This window comes from Lepidothrix coronata, unplaced genomic scaffold (assembly GCF_001604755.1).
Source record: "Lepidothrix coronata isolate B3197 unplaced genomic scaffold, Lepidothrix_coronata-1.0 Scaffold9, whole genome shotgun sequence".
Classification (NCBI taxonomy): domain Eukaryota; kingdom Metazoa; phylum Chordata; class Aves; order Passeriformes; family Pipridae; genus Lepidothrix; species Lepidothrix coronata.
The window spans coordinates 3,640,172-3,654,582 of NW_016690189.1; the positions used below are offsets into that span (position 1 = coordinate 3,640,172).

At 37.2% G+C, this 14,411-nt stretch overlaps 1 protein-coding gene across 4 annotated transcripts in view; it reads left to right on the top strand.

The window, feature by feature from the left end:
* The window catches only part of TMTC2 (transmembrane and tetratricopeptide repeat containing 2), a 245,782-nt gene that overhangs the window by 104,035 nt on the left and 127,336 nt on the right, over positions 1-14,411 (top strand). For 2 of the 4 annotated variants that reach the window (XM_017804514.1, XM_017804515.1), the window contains exon 2: positions 658-1,228. The exons of 1 other annotated variant lie outside the window; for it this stretch is intronic. In XM_017804514.1, the coding sequence (XP_017660003.1) occupies positions 658-1,228 (571 nt within the window). Of the gene's footprint in view, positions 1-657; positions 1,229-5,254; positions 5,319-14,411 lie in introns of those variants that run through there. One more of the 4 variants, XM_017804516.1, reaches the window with a different exon arrangement.

Here is a 14,411-nt window from a genome sequence, read left to right on the forward strand (position 1 = left end):
TTTTCTCCTCTATTGGAAATACAAAAAATTTAAATAGAAGGTATATTTTCGTCTTTAAAATATTCTGCTGTCTGTCTCTGGCAAGGTGTTAGCAGCAAATGTTGTCAGTCAAAATATATACAAGACAGTTTTGGGTGTGCCCTGTGCAGGAGCAGAAAATTGCATGCTCCTAGCGACTTCTGTATTTATTGTTCATCTGTGTCAGAGAGATTCATTCCAAAATCTAAATTAAAATTTCAGTATAAAAGGCCAGTTGGGATTTTAGTTCTGAATTACTGGAGGATCCATTGTTTCAACAATAATGTTTGCAAGTTTTTCATATTTCTTTTACATTTTAATTATAACTCATCAAATCTTAACCGATTACTCCTGGGTTAGACTCAGAAGAATGTCACTGAAGGGTGTTTTAATTTAATGGAAACAGTGTAACATCTGTTTCTAATGTTTTAAAAGCCAATTTATATGGAAATTTTGCTCTAGCAGGAAGTCAATAGATATGTAGTTTTTAAAAGCTCCTGTAAAAATTCAAACTTGAATTAAAGCAGCACCAAAGCAATGCCATTCTTTCTCGTGGTAGCAGTGTGATTGCATTTTCTCAGCCTTTCTTTTATATCCTTTTTCTTCTGTTAAAATGAAGCTTTTATTTGTCTTTTGTAGTCGAGCTATCAAGACAAACCAGGACCTTCTGCCTGAGACGCCGTGGATCCATATCTTCTACAATGACTTTTGGGGGACATTGCTCACTCATAGTGGGAGCCACAAGTCCTACAGACCTCTCTGCACACTTTCCTTCCGCATTAACCACGCTGTTGGGGGAATGGACCCATGGGGCTACCACCTTGTAAACGTCCTATTACATGCTGCAGTCACAGGCCTTTTCACAAACTTCTCCAGGATTCTCTTTGGAGATGGGTACTGGACCTTGATAGCAGGCCTGCTGTTTGCATCTCATCCCATCCACACAGAAGCCGTAGCAGGGATTGTAGGGAGGGCAGACATTGGAGCCTGCCTCTTCTTTCTCCTTTCCCTGATGTGTTATGTGAAGCACTGCTCTACCAGAGGTTCCTCACCAAGTACTTGGGGCTGGATCTTGGGAGCAGGACTGTGTGCAGGATGCAGCATGCTGTGGAAGGAGCAAGGAGTGACTGTTCTGGCCATTTCAGCCGTGTACGATGTCTTTGTATTTCATCGACTGAAAATGCATCAGATCATTTCTGCTTTATGCAAGGTGAGTCGTCTTTGCTGTAAGCTATTTGTAAGGCACCAGTCACTGTTAAACAGGTGCTAAATGAGTTTTCAAGTCCCAAAAATGAGCACAGATGTCTAATGCTTAAAGAACAGTTAAATAGCTTTAGTATTGGGTTTTTATATTTTGTTTAAACCATGTATTATTAGCCATTGCTATTACTTGATGCTGGGGATGGGTTTTTTTTCAATTACTTTCCTTACTTCCAGCAGTTCCCTCATTCTGTTTACCAACAAGCACTGAATATTTGAATTGAGCACTGAATATCTGACTGCCTTTTATAAAGAATTCATTCATGCTCTTATCCTCTTGTATCTTGCCAACTCAGCTTAGTTTGGTCAGGCGTGCAAGTGTGGTGGCTGCTATCACCCTCAGGCTCCCTGAGGCAAAGATAAAGCTCTTATTGTTCTAGTTTAACAGAGATTCATAGGGCCTGGGTACGTTCCTTTGGCACATATTGTTTTCTTCCCCTAGTAGGAGCTATGACTTAAATGTAACAGTGCCTTAACAAAATAACTATTTCTCATTTTTAAACTTCTTATCCAAGAACAAGCAAGTAAAATAAGCAAACAAAAAAGCTCACTAAAACCCCCTAGCTTTCCTCTCCCCAGACTGCACGTATTTTAGGGGTACTCAGAAACTCCATCTGAAATCAAGACTCGGTTACATCATTTACTGTACAAATGAGTGAGCTGAGTATATGTAATTTTCTTTTCAGTGAAATGGCTTTCTTTCAGAAAAATACTGACTTAACAAAAGGAAAAAGTTTCATATGGACATGTCACATTTTTTCAGTGAGACATAAACAAGAAAAGCAATAAAACAAATTACAGCTTTGCAATCTTTCTCAAAAACCTTGACGTTAAAATTTTGATTTCTCACCGAAATGAATTGAAAAGAAATTGTAGATTTTGGTAAAACAGTGATGAGTTCTGTTCATATAGACTATACAACTGTGGTATAAAATGAAAATAGTAGAGTAAAAAAGAACCCCACCTCTAGTCACTGGTAGTTTCCTCTTAAACTGCTGTGACACGTTGACTTAGTTATCATACTCTTTTCTGACAAAATTGAAATGGAAGGAATAATTTCCTGTGTATTTATATACATGTATATTTTTTTTTACTTAGGCATATTGGAGTAGGTAAGACCTGTTGAATGTCAGTAGCTAAATACTGTATGGTACATAGTGCACCTAATGATGAACAGAAACAAACAGTAAATTAATTAAGGATTTTTTGTTTTGTTTTGTTTTTTCCTAAAGTGCATCTGTAACAGCAAACTTTATACTGAAAGGCACAGGATGAGTTCATCATGGAGTTTAATTAATAACTCAAGTGTTAGCTTATCCTATAAAAACATTCACATGACACAGAAAATTCTGAACACCTAGGAAGTTTTTTATTATTGAACAGTCATTGCTCAAAACCAAAACCTTTGCAGACATTTCTCTTGAACTTTTCATGGGGAAAAGCTTTTTCTCCCCTTTTTGCTCCTTTTCTGCTTCAGGGCCAGGGTAAAATTGGCCCAGAATAGACCTAAGTGACACAAGTGAAATCCAAGCTTCCACTACCTAACTTTTTGAACATAAGGCCCCTCTTCCTAGGTGAGGAGCTCTAAACTTGGACACCTGACTTATGAGTTTTTTTTCCATCCAGCATCAGAGTTGCCTTGGACAGCAAATTGGTGTCTATGGAAATTTGTTTGTCCATCTGTCCACTCCTAATGATAGGAATAACAATTCTGTGCTTTGTAGATTACAAACCTCTTTGGAGATTGGATTTTAGCTGGAGGCAATTTAATGGGGAGAGACTACAGTGAACAAAAATATGAATGTTTTGTTTGATCTGCCAGAAATGCATTTCCTAATTCACTAAATTACTAGGCTACCTGTTTCTTGCACATCTGTTCAGACTGAGCGCTGCTGCCCCGTTTTATCTCAATACCGGGGAAGCCTCTGTTCATTCACTTGCTGCCTCTGTTACATTACTGAGGAGATCAGCTGGGAGCTTCGGTTACAAAGTATCTCCAGTAAGGCTTCTTTTTAACTGGAGTTTTACAGAAATCATTCACAAATTGTATAGATTTTTGTAAGAACATGGTGACCTGCAGGGCTGGGGATGTCAGGAATGTCTTCATTGACCTAGCCTGTTACGAGAAGCATTTCTTTTTGAGTACTTGTCTGCGTACTCTTTTGTACTCCAACTTTGCATGGCCTCTACCTTTAATGTCACAGTTTCCTGTTCCCAAGCACTCCCTGGGCAATAAAGGAATGAAATACAAGCCTTTTGTAAAGATAATAACTGTCAATTAAAAAATAAATAAATAAAGCAAAAAAAAACTAAATTAAAGCAAATGTATCAGTCTTCTGGAGAGCTTCTCGGTATGATAAAAATGCTTAAGAGCAACAAAAACATTATGATTTACCTAACAAAGATACTGAACATAATTATTCTAGTACATTGCCTCCTTATCAATCATTATTTTCTGAAGCACTTTCTTACTGTATTTATATTTCCTTCGGACTTTGAGTTTTACCTTTTCACATAAAATACTGTTTAGGAAACGTTCAAGTTAGTGGGTCTCTGGCCTGCTCCATCTGAAGTCTAAAATTGCTTTTGGAGGATGCTATTTAGTTGATATCTGGATAGTTTGAGAATGATCAATGCACTTGGAGTTGAGAAATTTGGATTTTGATTGTAGCATGTCTGAGCAATATGTGACAAATACTGACTATGAAGGCAGGTTTAGTTGCTGTCCTTATGGTTTGCAATTACCTTTAAATTTATTTTCAAATGAATTGAAGATGTTTGCTCCTTAAGATGGACAATTTAAAGTGATAACCTGTCTCTTTTGAAATTGTAATTAAGAACAGAACTAAGATTTTTACTTAAAGCTTTTGGTTTAGTTTTGTTCTGTCCTTATATATGTTGATAAAGACAAGTGGATTTTTTGTTGGTTTTGTTTTTTTAAATTTTGTATTTAAAATAATCAAACCCCAAAGTATATAGCTGAGATTAATTTTTGCATTATGCAGAATTAAAGCATAGACTTGAATTAAGGGTTGTTTTTTCTTTTTTTTTTTTTTTAAAGTATTGCATGCACTTTTTCTTGCTTGAGAAGACATTCTGCACTGCTAATTGATAAGGCCAAAATAACCATTTACAGAAGAGTTATCCTGTGTTCCCTAACTGGCTTGAGCATTTAAAAAAACTGGAGTATGGTTTAAACTGAACCAAAAACCTCCCACCAAACAAAGCCCCTTTTCCTCAGAGAATATCTGGGCAATTAGAAAGAATTGTGTTTATGTACCGGTTCTGGAATTTGTACTTTGTGTTCTCCCAATTCAATATTGGAAAAGGGCAACTTCAGGAGAAAGGGGAAAAAAAAAAACATCAAAAAGGTCAGTTGAGGAAAAAGTTATTGTCTTTTGTAGTGCACTGGAGGGGAAAAGTGTAAAATGGAGCCAAGGAAGAAACTAAAATAATTTTAAATTCTTTAGCTCAAATCTGTACTATCTAAGTAAGCAGTAATGGTATGAAACTGAATACTTTGTAATCGAATAGTGGAAAGGGTTCAATCTTCCAATCTACCTTAAGCCCAACCCTGTCCAGCTGAGCTGGTGCATCTGTTTCCTGGGCTGTGCTGCAAACTGAACTCAGAGGAAATGCAGGTAGAAAAATAGCCTTTAAACACACACACATCACCACCTTGCCCAAAATATCCCAAATATATCTTTAGGAGTTATTTTAAACCCGAATCAATTCAGTTATATCCAGTTCTCATCATTGCCATACAAATAGCTGTACTGGCAAACACTGAAAGGAAAGGGGAAGGAACAGAAAGAAGGAATGGAGAGAGAGGCATTTTGGGGGGTGGGTGGTTAAGGACCTGGGCTGGCATGCTGCCAGACTATGACTTTCAGCTTCTATAAACTTTTTCAGAATATACCACTGGGGACGCTGAGACATGAGTATTTATGTTTAAAGAACAGTAAAACTATTGACCGTCTTCAGGATGATCAGCAAAGTATGAACTGGTAAAAGCAACTTCAAAAATGCTCCAGCTGATGGTAGGAGATGGTATTGGGGTGACAAACCTGGTTTTTTTCATTGTGTTTTCATCTTTGGGCCAAGTATCCAGTGAATATAAAGTGATGGCTACTACACAAGACCAATTATCATGTGAGTCCTGATTTTTCACACCAGGTACACAACAGCATCCCAGTGCAATTTGAGTAGACTGGCAGGGCTTCTGAACAAGGTGGCTGCAAAGCAGGACCACGAACAGAGCAGATGAATGTTGCCCCTTATTTAGAAGCTATTCTTGAAGCACCTTAAAATTGTATATCATAGCTACTTATTTAACTATCCAGCTCTTTTCTCTGTCATCTGTGTATTGGTTATTCAGTAGAACTTGGATGCTGATTTTTTTCCTTTTGCCAAGTTTTGTATTCCTGTCTGCCTGTGATGCTCTCACTCTGGCTGCAAAAGTTGTCAGTCTGGATTCCATTTCATTTGGTTAACTCTGTTTTATTCTGACTAGCTGACAAGAACGTATTTGCTGTCTTTAAGACAGAAGATTTTGATACAATTGTATTTATTGTGGTCACAAATTAGTTGTCTGAAATGAGAGCTATTAAAAAAGTGGTGTTCTACTGGGGCAAAGCATTCCTTATGAAAGAAAGTTAGACTTTTATTTGATTTTTTCAGCATTTTAGACCTTGAGTCATTTCCAGTGTAAATTGCATAGCAGGTATGCAGATTGATTGAGATGTCAGGTATGACACGTATCAGATGATTGTACCTGTCAGCTGCTAGATTTGTTCAAGTTAAGCCACCAAAGGTGAAGGAGTGGGAGGGGGGACTTGAATATGGAAGAGAGCTTGTTATGATAGAAAATATGCAAATTCAGAGGTCTAATTGCTTTGTACTCACAATATGCAGCTTGAGAGCAGAAGCATTAATCAACAGTCTTCTGTCCAATTAATAGTGCAAACCTAATACAAACCCTACTGTGCTGCTGTTTTTTCTTGTAGTGGGTTTTTTTTTTAGGTTTTCTTTTGTTTCCTTGGTTGGTTTTCTTTGTTTGTTTGTTTGTTGTTTTTTTTTTTAATTTATTTTATTTTTAGTGGGAATGGAGCTGGATAACATTAGCAGTTAAAAAGATGGGGCAAATGTATTTAAAGCTCATTTTTAATATAATGGTAATGATAAAGTATTTATTGCTCTGTGGTTTATGTGTACAAACTGCCTTACAGAAATAACTAAACCAGATGTATGTTCTACTAATGTTCCATTGCTACAATACAGTAACATTTTACCAGATCAACATATTGTTAGTACAGGGGGTTTGTTATACTAAAATAAGGAAATGTCTCTTTTCCCATCACTTATTTGATTAAAATCTCCCTCCGGGGGGTCTGTCTCACATGTGGAATTAGTTATTGGTATCTATAGCTTAACACGAACCACAAATTGGATTGCAGGATGTATTATCTAGTCTTCTGTGCTATTATAGCAGTACTGGTTTTGTAAAAAGCAATTTTATTGAAGGCTTATATTTTATTTAAGGTAATGATGTGAACCTGGAGCCTCCATGGATGACATGGTCAACCACCAAACCAAGTTTCATAAAACTCTACTTTCTTTTATGGTCTTGGAACAGACTTGGTTTTGGGTGATATGTATGATTGCTGCTCGGTATTAGATAAAGCTACTGATTTTTGAGAACACTCTAAACTTCAAGTAAGCCACTTTCGGCATTCTTTAGTCTTTGAAGTTGCTACTTTTAGAACTATTGTGCTTTGGAAAGCAATGTCAAAACAAAATGCTGCTCTTGATTAAAATTTGCAGTTTTGTCTTTCTCTTCTGAGAAGCTCTAAAGCCTTAGCAATGTAGTAGTTGGTTTTGCTTATTTTTCACCTCTTCTCCATCCACAAGTTATGCTATTTTGCAGTAGTGTTTCATCATTATTTAAAATCTATTTTCTGCTTATTTTCTAGCACCTAATGAATTTTATTATACTTGAAATTACCCACAGGTCTTGATATTTTGACAGATCTGATCGGTAACCTATTATTTTGTGAGTTATTTCTCTTTTGGGCACCCTATGTCTTTGAAATATAGCATTTACGGTATTCAGACTGTTAGAGGAGTAGCTGCTCTCTTGCAGGACAGACTTCATTCTTGGAGTCAGATATTTAGTAAGTTTACTTTCCCTTGATGCTGTTTTTATTCCAGTTAAAAATAATAAATAATTTACAGCTTCAAAAGATGATTTGACCTCTTGCAGGTTCATTTTGTCTAACAAGAGCTGCATATTCAAGTGCACTAAGCTGTTAAATATTACACTGGTGGGCTGGGTAACCTTTAGCATTTTGAGAGCTGTGGAAAAGACTGGGGGCTCCATTGCCAGCTGGGTCCCCATTTATTCCCTAGCATCTCTCATTCTGCAGTGGTCAGCTTGGGGTTAATTTTCCGGACAGCTTTAAGGCTGTACAAAATTGTGGAAATGCTGAGCCGAATGTGCCTGCACATACATTGCTCATCTTTGCAGATGAGCCAGCCTGATTATTTTCTCTTCACTCTGCTGGATGGCAACAGCATGACGCCTGTGCGGTCTTGACCAGTACACCCCCTCCCACAGCAGATATTTCCTAGACAAAAGAAGCTTTTTGCAATTTACTTCTCTCTTGACAATTTCAAGTAGCTAGTACTGTGATTTCCTGTAGTTCCCACAGCTCCTTGAGAGTTTTTTGTTTGATCCTGAAATAAGAAAACCAAGATTGGCCTCCACTGTCTTCTCAGAGGTATTGATCTCCTGCAGGTCCCTGTGATGTCAGTGGAATGGTACAGAACTGGACATCAATATGTATAAATAGCTGTTGTTTCCTGAAAATATTTTCATGGGGTGATTTAAACAGATCACATATGACAGAAATACAGCATCCTAAGGCAAATTTATCCATGTCGTATCTTTTTAAAAATGAAGAATTATAAGCTGTCTTGCTGAAGTCACTGACACTGGCATAACATGGATTATATTTTAATATTAAATCTGTAATATCTTTATTGGAATTGCCACTAAAATCCTCATCACTTTTATCTACTCACTTGAAGTCTACAATAATATTTAGGAACTTATATTTGAGAATGCCTCTCTGGAAAGATGAAAAAAGCAAAGTTTCTTTAATAAATGACTAAGTAAATAAAAAAAAGAGAGAAGGCTTTTCGTATTTACGGGAACTGTGAAGAACCTTCAGTTTAACAGAGAGGTTAGTTTGCCAGAGGAAGGTTGTCACTGTCTTCAGTAATGCATAAGATTTAAACTGTGTTATAGCATACAAAGTTTGCTGTGTTCTTCCATTCTTCCCTGCTGTGGCTTAACCCCAGCCCCACACAGCTGCTTGCACACTGCCCCCAGTAGGATGGGGAAGGGGAAAAGTTAGAAAACTAATGGATTGAGATAAAAGCAGTTTAGTAGATAAATGCAAAAGCTGCTTGCACAAACAAAGCAAGGAATTAATTCACTACTGCTGGTGGGCAGGCAGGTGTTCAGGAGAGCAGGACTCTATCATGCGTTATGGTTACTTGGGAAGACAAATGACATCACCCTGAATATTTGGCCCTTCCTTCTTCTTCCCCCAGTTTTCTATGCTGAGCATGATGCCATATGATATCCCTATGGTCAGCTGTCCTGGCTGTGTCCCTTCCCAACTCGTTGTGCACCCTCAGCCTCCTCGCTGGTGGGGTGGTGTGAGGAACAGAAAAGGCCTTGACACTCTGTGAGCACTGCTCAATATAACAAAAACATCCCTGTGTTATCAACACCGTTTCCAGCATATAATCCAGATAAATCCGAAACATACCCCATTCTAGCTACTATCAAGAAAATGAACAAACCAGCCCAAATCAGTACATTCTCCCTGGCTTAAAAAGGATCTTTTTAAGAGTCACAAGGTGAGAAAGTTTCCACAGGCTTTGCACAATTTTCGTTAGCGCTTATTTTTTCTTCTGAGGTTGTATGCCAGTTATTGACATCAAGAACAGCATGACTTTTTCATAGTGTTGTGTATTGGTGGACTCACTACTTTCCAGTCTATAAAACCTTTGCAAATAGTATCAACCTGAAAATGTTACTGTCTTAGTTTTTAATGTTTTTCAAAATATTTAAGGAATCAAGTGAAAGCACCAAGCTTACCATAGTTTCTAACAACTGTGTTTCAGAATATTAGGCATTTACAGGTGTAGGTTTTTCTTCATCTTAGTGATTATTTTAGCTCCCTAATTAGAGAAGCTCTTTAAAACTGTTTTTGCAGAAGCTGGCAATTTTCCTGTTTAAAATATCAGTATTAAAGAACAGTTAAATTTCATGCTTTTTGTTAGGGTTGGTCAATGTTTATATGTTTAATACTTAAGTATATTTTGTGCTGAGATACGGGGACTCGGGTACCTGTGAACTTTAAGAGATAAGAAATATAGGCAGCTTTGCCCAGTCTTCAGATTTCCATTTGTCCACTAGCTAGAAAGCTATGTTCCTTTCCCCCTAGCTCTGATTCTTCCACGGGTCCATTGTCTGAGTACTGGCCACAAAATGGGAAAACCAACATACAGTGCTAAAGCTGAGTGATATTTCAGTGAGTTAAATGTTTCCTGGTGTAAGTGTTTCCTTTTGTCAGATTTGCTTCGGGTGTGATGCCTTTCTGCTTAAACCTGGTTTAATGCCTTGGTTAAAATGCATGTGTTCGTGGTTATATTCATCAAGTATGGATTGTGTTTGTTATGCCACACAAAGTTTATACCTGTACCTGTATGTACATAAGTGCTTTACATTAGCCTCCTACTGTCATGTTTAGACTCCTAAATGTCCTGATTTGATGAAGTGTTGAATGCTTGTAGCTCCTGGTGAGCTTTACCTAATGAACGCATTGCACTTGGTCAATCACAGCTAAATAACAAGTTAAACCTTCTGCTCCCAGCAGTCAGGGCATGCAATAATAGTGACAGAAGAGGCAAAACCTCTAAATGTGTCCCCAGTCAGAATCAAATAGATTAGGGAGCAGGTGCAGCTTCTGTATGCCCTGAGTTCTGACTCCCAGCGGTATGTTACAGCACCTTTAGGAAAGATAGCACTGCTGAGAGTACGTGACGATCAGGCTCCTGATTTTCGAGTATCTTAACTGTAGTTGTCTAGGTTTCAGAACTGCAGTGCTCTGACAGCATTGCCTGAGTCTATTCTCAGTTGTCTTCTTAGAGTCCTAACAAGAAAGAGCCATTCCTGGTACACGAGCATGAGCTCCGATTCCAGACCCAGGAGAACATGTTTTGAAGGAGTGGAAACATATGCAAACCCTAAGTCACAGGGGAGACTTTTCTCTTGGTATTAGGTTTAATTTTGAATTTCCTGGCTTACGCTCATTTTCATTTAAGTCGTAAAGATTTAATGATTATGTGCGCGCTTTTTCTGAGTGAGTGATTCTAAACATTAACCTATCTAGACAGTTACAATATTAAAAAGGGGCAAAGTACAAGTATATGAGATTTACAGTGGAAACAGCCAGTTGTGATAGAAGGCAGCAAACATTTTTTGGCGTATTTACTAGAGGAACTGAACAATATTTTGTACATATGCCCGGATTTCTTTTTCCAGCTGCAATGTAGATTAGGTATGGGGAGGGAAGGAATTCAGGCTTGCAATTCTGTGGCTATCTTTATGGCTCAGTTATTAGGAGGTGAATTTCTAGCCTCGCTAACCTTGAATGTCACTTAGAAAAGAGAAGAATCTCTTAATGCTGTGGATAGTCCACATTGAGAGAAGGGAAAAAAGAAAAATATTTTTTATTACCAAGTTTCTAGGAAACTAGTTGAAAATGCACACACAGAAATTACATTAAAATTATCCAAAAGCTTTTGGGGGAAGGGAGAGAGAGAATTTTTGTACTTGGCTCTTAAATGCCAGGTAGAACATATGTACCTTTTTATGATCAGAATGGTAAGACTTTCAGACACATACGCAGATTGTTTTTAAGGCTGTAGATTTGATTAGGTTGTGCAAAAGTCAGAGCTTCTGTGACATTTAATCACTAAAATCTCGTTTTTCTCCTTGACAATAAAATATGGAAATAAATTCCCATAGCAACAAAGTCTTTAAAGTTAGTGTAGGGACATATTTAGTTAATAAAGGCAATGAGGGAGCAAGGGAAAAGAGAGGGTAGAATTGTGTTGAGTCTCTGTAAATTCGTTCTCTCCCAGAAAACAGGACTTTGGGGGTTATGGTCAAATTTTTTGCATGTTTTAGTCTGCATGTTTTAAAAGTATCCTGGGTAGCTTGTACTGCTGTAGAGTACAATGAAGCTTGCATCAACAACAGTGTTTATTTAGTAGGGATTGTGAGATTATGGTTTATTTTTAAAATACATGTTTATTATAGTTCTATCTCTTACTTGGAGATTTTTCTCCTTGAAAGACATTATTAGAAGCGGCAAAACACCACCACAAAATAGCTCCCCTGAGTTTTAACGTAGAAGCAATGCCAATCTTTTTAACTTTAACTCTTGCTTCTTTGTACTACTTCATATATAACATTTTTGGGTTCTTGTAATTTGAAATCTGAGGAAAGACAGCATTAGCAATTTTGTAGAGTGATTTTGCTTTGTTTATTTGTTTAAACCATTATATTTTTACCTCTTCTGACATGAGCTGTTAACTCAGAAGATGACATTTTGTGGGTAATTCTGGTTGAGAGTATGGATTGAAAAACACCAGGTTCCATGATTATGCAATTGTTTAGTTACAAACAAAATCCTAAGTATAATTTCTTTGAGAACAAAAAGTATCAATCTATGTATCTTTATCCCAGTTTAAACCCAGCTAGAAGGTACCTGCATAATGTGTATTTTTACCTTGCTTCCTTTACCGCTTCTCTGATCTCTTACTGATTCACATACATACATACCAAACCAAACCAAGCTAGGCAAGAAGAAAATCCTAAACAAAAACAAAACAACAACAACAACAACAACAACAAATCCCTCAAACCAAACAAAAACCCCCAACCATCCCACCTTCTGTCCATGTATCTTTTTTCTGGTAATGACATTTTTCCTTGGAAGAGGATATCAATTAATTATTTCAGTCAACTTCTGTAAAAGATGTTAGTGGTAAGAAACTCTTATCCTGGGTTAAACCTGTACTATAGTATGCAGCTAGTGATAATGGTAAAATGTGAAAGTATCCAAGCAAGCTGGTATAGACTGCAGAAATGGATTTAAACACAAGGCAAGTAGATGGGGTCCTTGGATACCTGATACTAGACTGATACTACAGCATAAAGTTTGAAGCTGGCCAGACAGGTACATGTGTGCTGATTTCATGATTTGACCCAAGTATTTTTGAGCCCTCTTTTTATCAGGACACCTTGTAGTCAAAATAAGTTAGCGCTATGATCATTTTGGGCCTTTCAAAATCAGTCTTAGTAATTGAGAGGTAAACATTAACTTTGAAAATTTTTAATTTGCTTTCTGTTTTGCAAATCTGTAGAGTAAACCTTTTCAGGATTTCATCTCTAATCATGAAGTTTGAAAAGGGGAAAGAAAAATTCCTTACTTGCTCAAAATTGTGCTTCTGTGACCTGGCTGCACTTGTGGCAGATTACTTGTTATCTAGAATCCCACTTTTAACCACTTCAGGCACTATATGTAACTCAAATATTTTTGGGGGCAAAAAAAAAAGGATAGCGCAATCAGTATCTGTTTTATATTTAAATTATTGTTTTGATAACTCTGTCTTGATGTATCTTTCTGAAGACGTGGTTTCTAAATGCAACTTTGAAAACAATGCCTCTTTTAAATCTATTGATTTTCAGTCTAGAAAATTGTTTCCACTCTAACATAGACCTTGATATATATGGTACTATATTAGCTCTAAATGCTTCCAAATAACCACTTCTACCATGGCACTGCCCTGCTCATGATATGTTGTGTTGTCAGCAATCTGTGATTGCCCAGTCGCGAAAAAGGTTGATGTGTCCTTGTGCTCTTGGGTTGGTCTCCAAGGCTCTGGAGCACCCAGATGGCTGCTCTGTGCTCTGATAATCTGATAATAACCCCAGCCATCATCAGGTGAAATAATGAAGACACAGGTGTCAGTGTGGCCTCTTCACTAATATCTGCCTTACTCATATTTGTGACTGCAAATCTGCATCCAGTATCCGTGCTATAGCTACATGGCATGGATAGCTCCTTCAGTTATAGCCTGGTTTCCTACTAGAAATGAATTCAGTCTGAAATTATAACCTTATTCTGAAGCAGCAGTTACTTAGTAGACTTTTTAATGAAGACAGTTCTCTTTGACTTAGTCCTTAACGCTCAGTGTTTTTAGCTTCAGGTCTATACCATCCTAACATTTGTTTTTTTTTCCTGTGATATTAGAATGCAAGAATTTCAGTGCCTGCTTATGTCCAACTCTTTGGACTAGCTGCCTAAATTATAAGGAAAAAAGGGAGAAATTAGTAATGGTGAAAAAAAGAATTGATTGAAAAGTTTATCGTATGAAAATTTGGGAACGTATAAAGGTTAAATATTCCTATATTAATCAGCAGAGTTGTTCTTATCAGCCAGATGATACAGCACCTGTTTTCTGTCCTTATTGTATGCACTGCTTATACATTTTCTTATAAGTTTTGGCAGACTAATGAAAAGTGAAATTTTATAAAATCTTATTTGATATGTGACCTTCCATTCTGTGGCTCTTGGTGGTTAGCAACCAACCTACTACCTCACTGGGGTAATAAATTCCTGTTTTAATGCAGTTATTTGTTTTACTTGTAGTGTAGTAGGCAGCTTCAAACCCTCAGAGAGCGCTTTTTAAGTCCATCTGTCTGTCTGCTCTGTTTTACTATTTCATCCTCTGGGCATGGTTACAGTGTTTAGATTAAATGTTCTATTACTGTGATACACAAATAATTTAAAATACTGATTTTTTTTTTTTTTAAAAAAAGGTATTTAAAAGAACCCAAAACGTACATGTCTGAAAACTCAGTGCAGGCTTAACCTTTTTATGAGTCCCAAAGCCGTGCTGCTCAGCATCAACAGATTTTCTCCAAGCCTGTCAACATGAAGAGGCACAGCAAAATGGCTTCAAAATTTTCTAACTGAAAGTCCTAG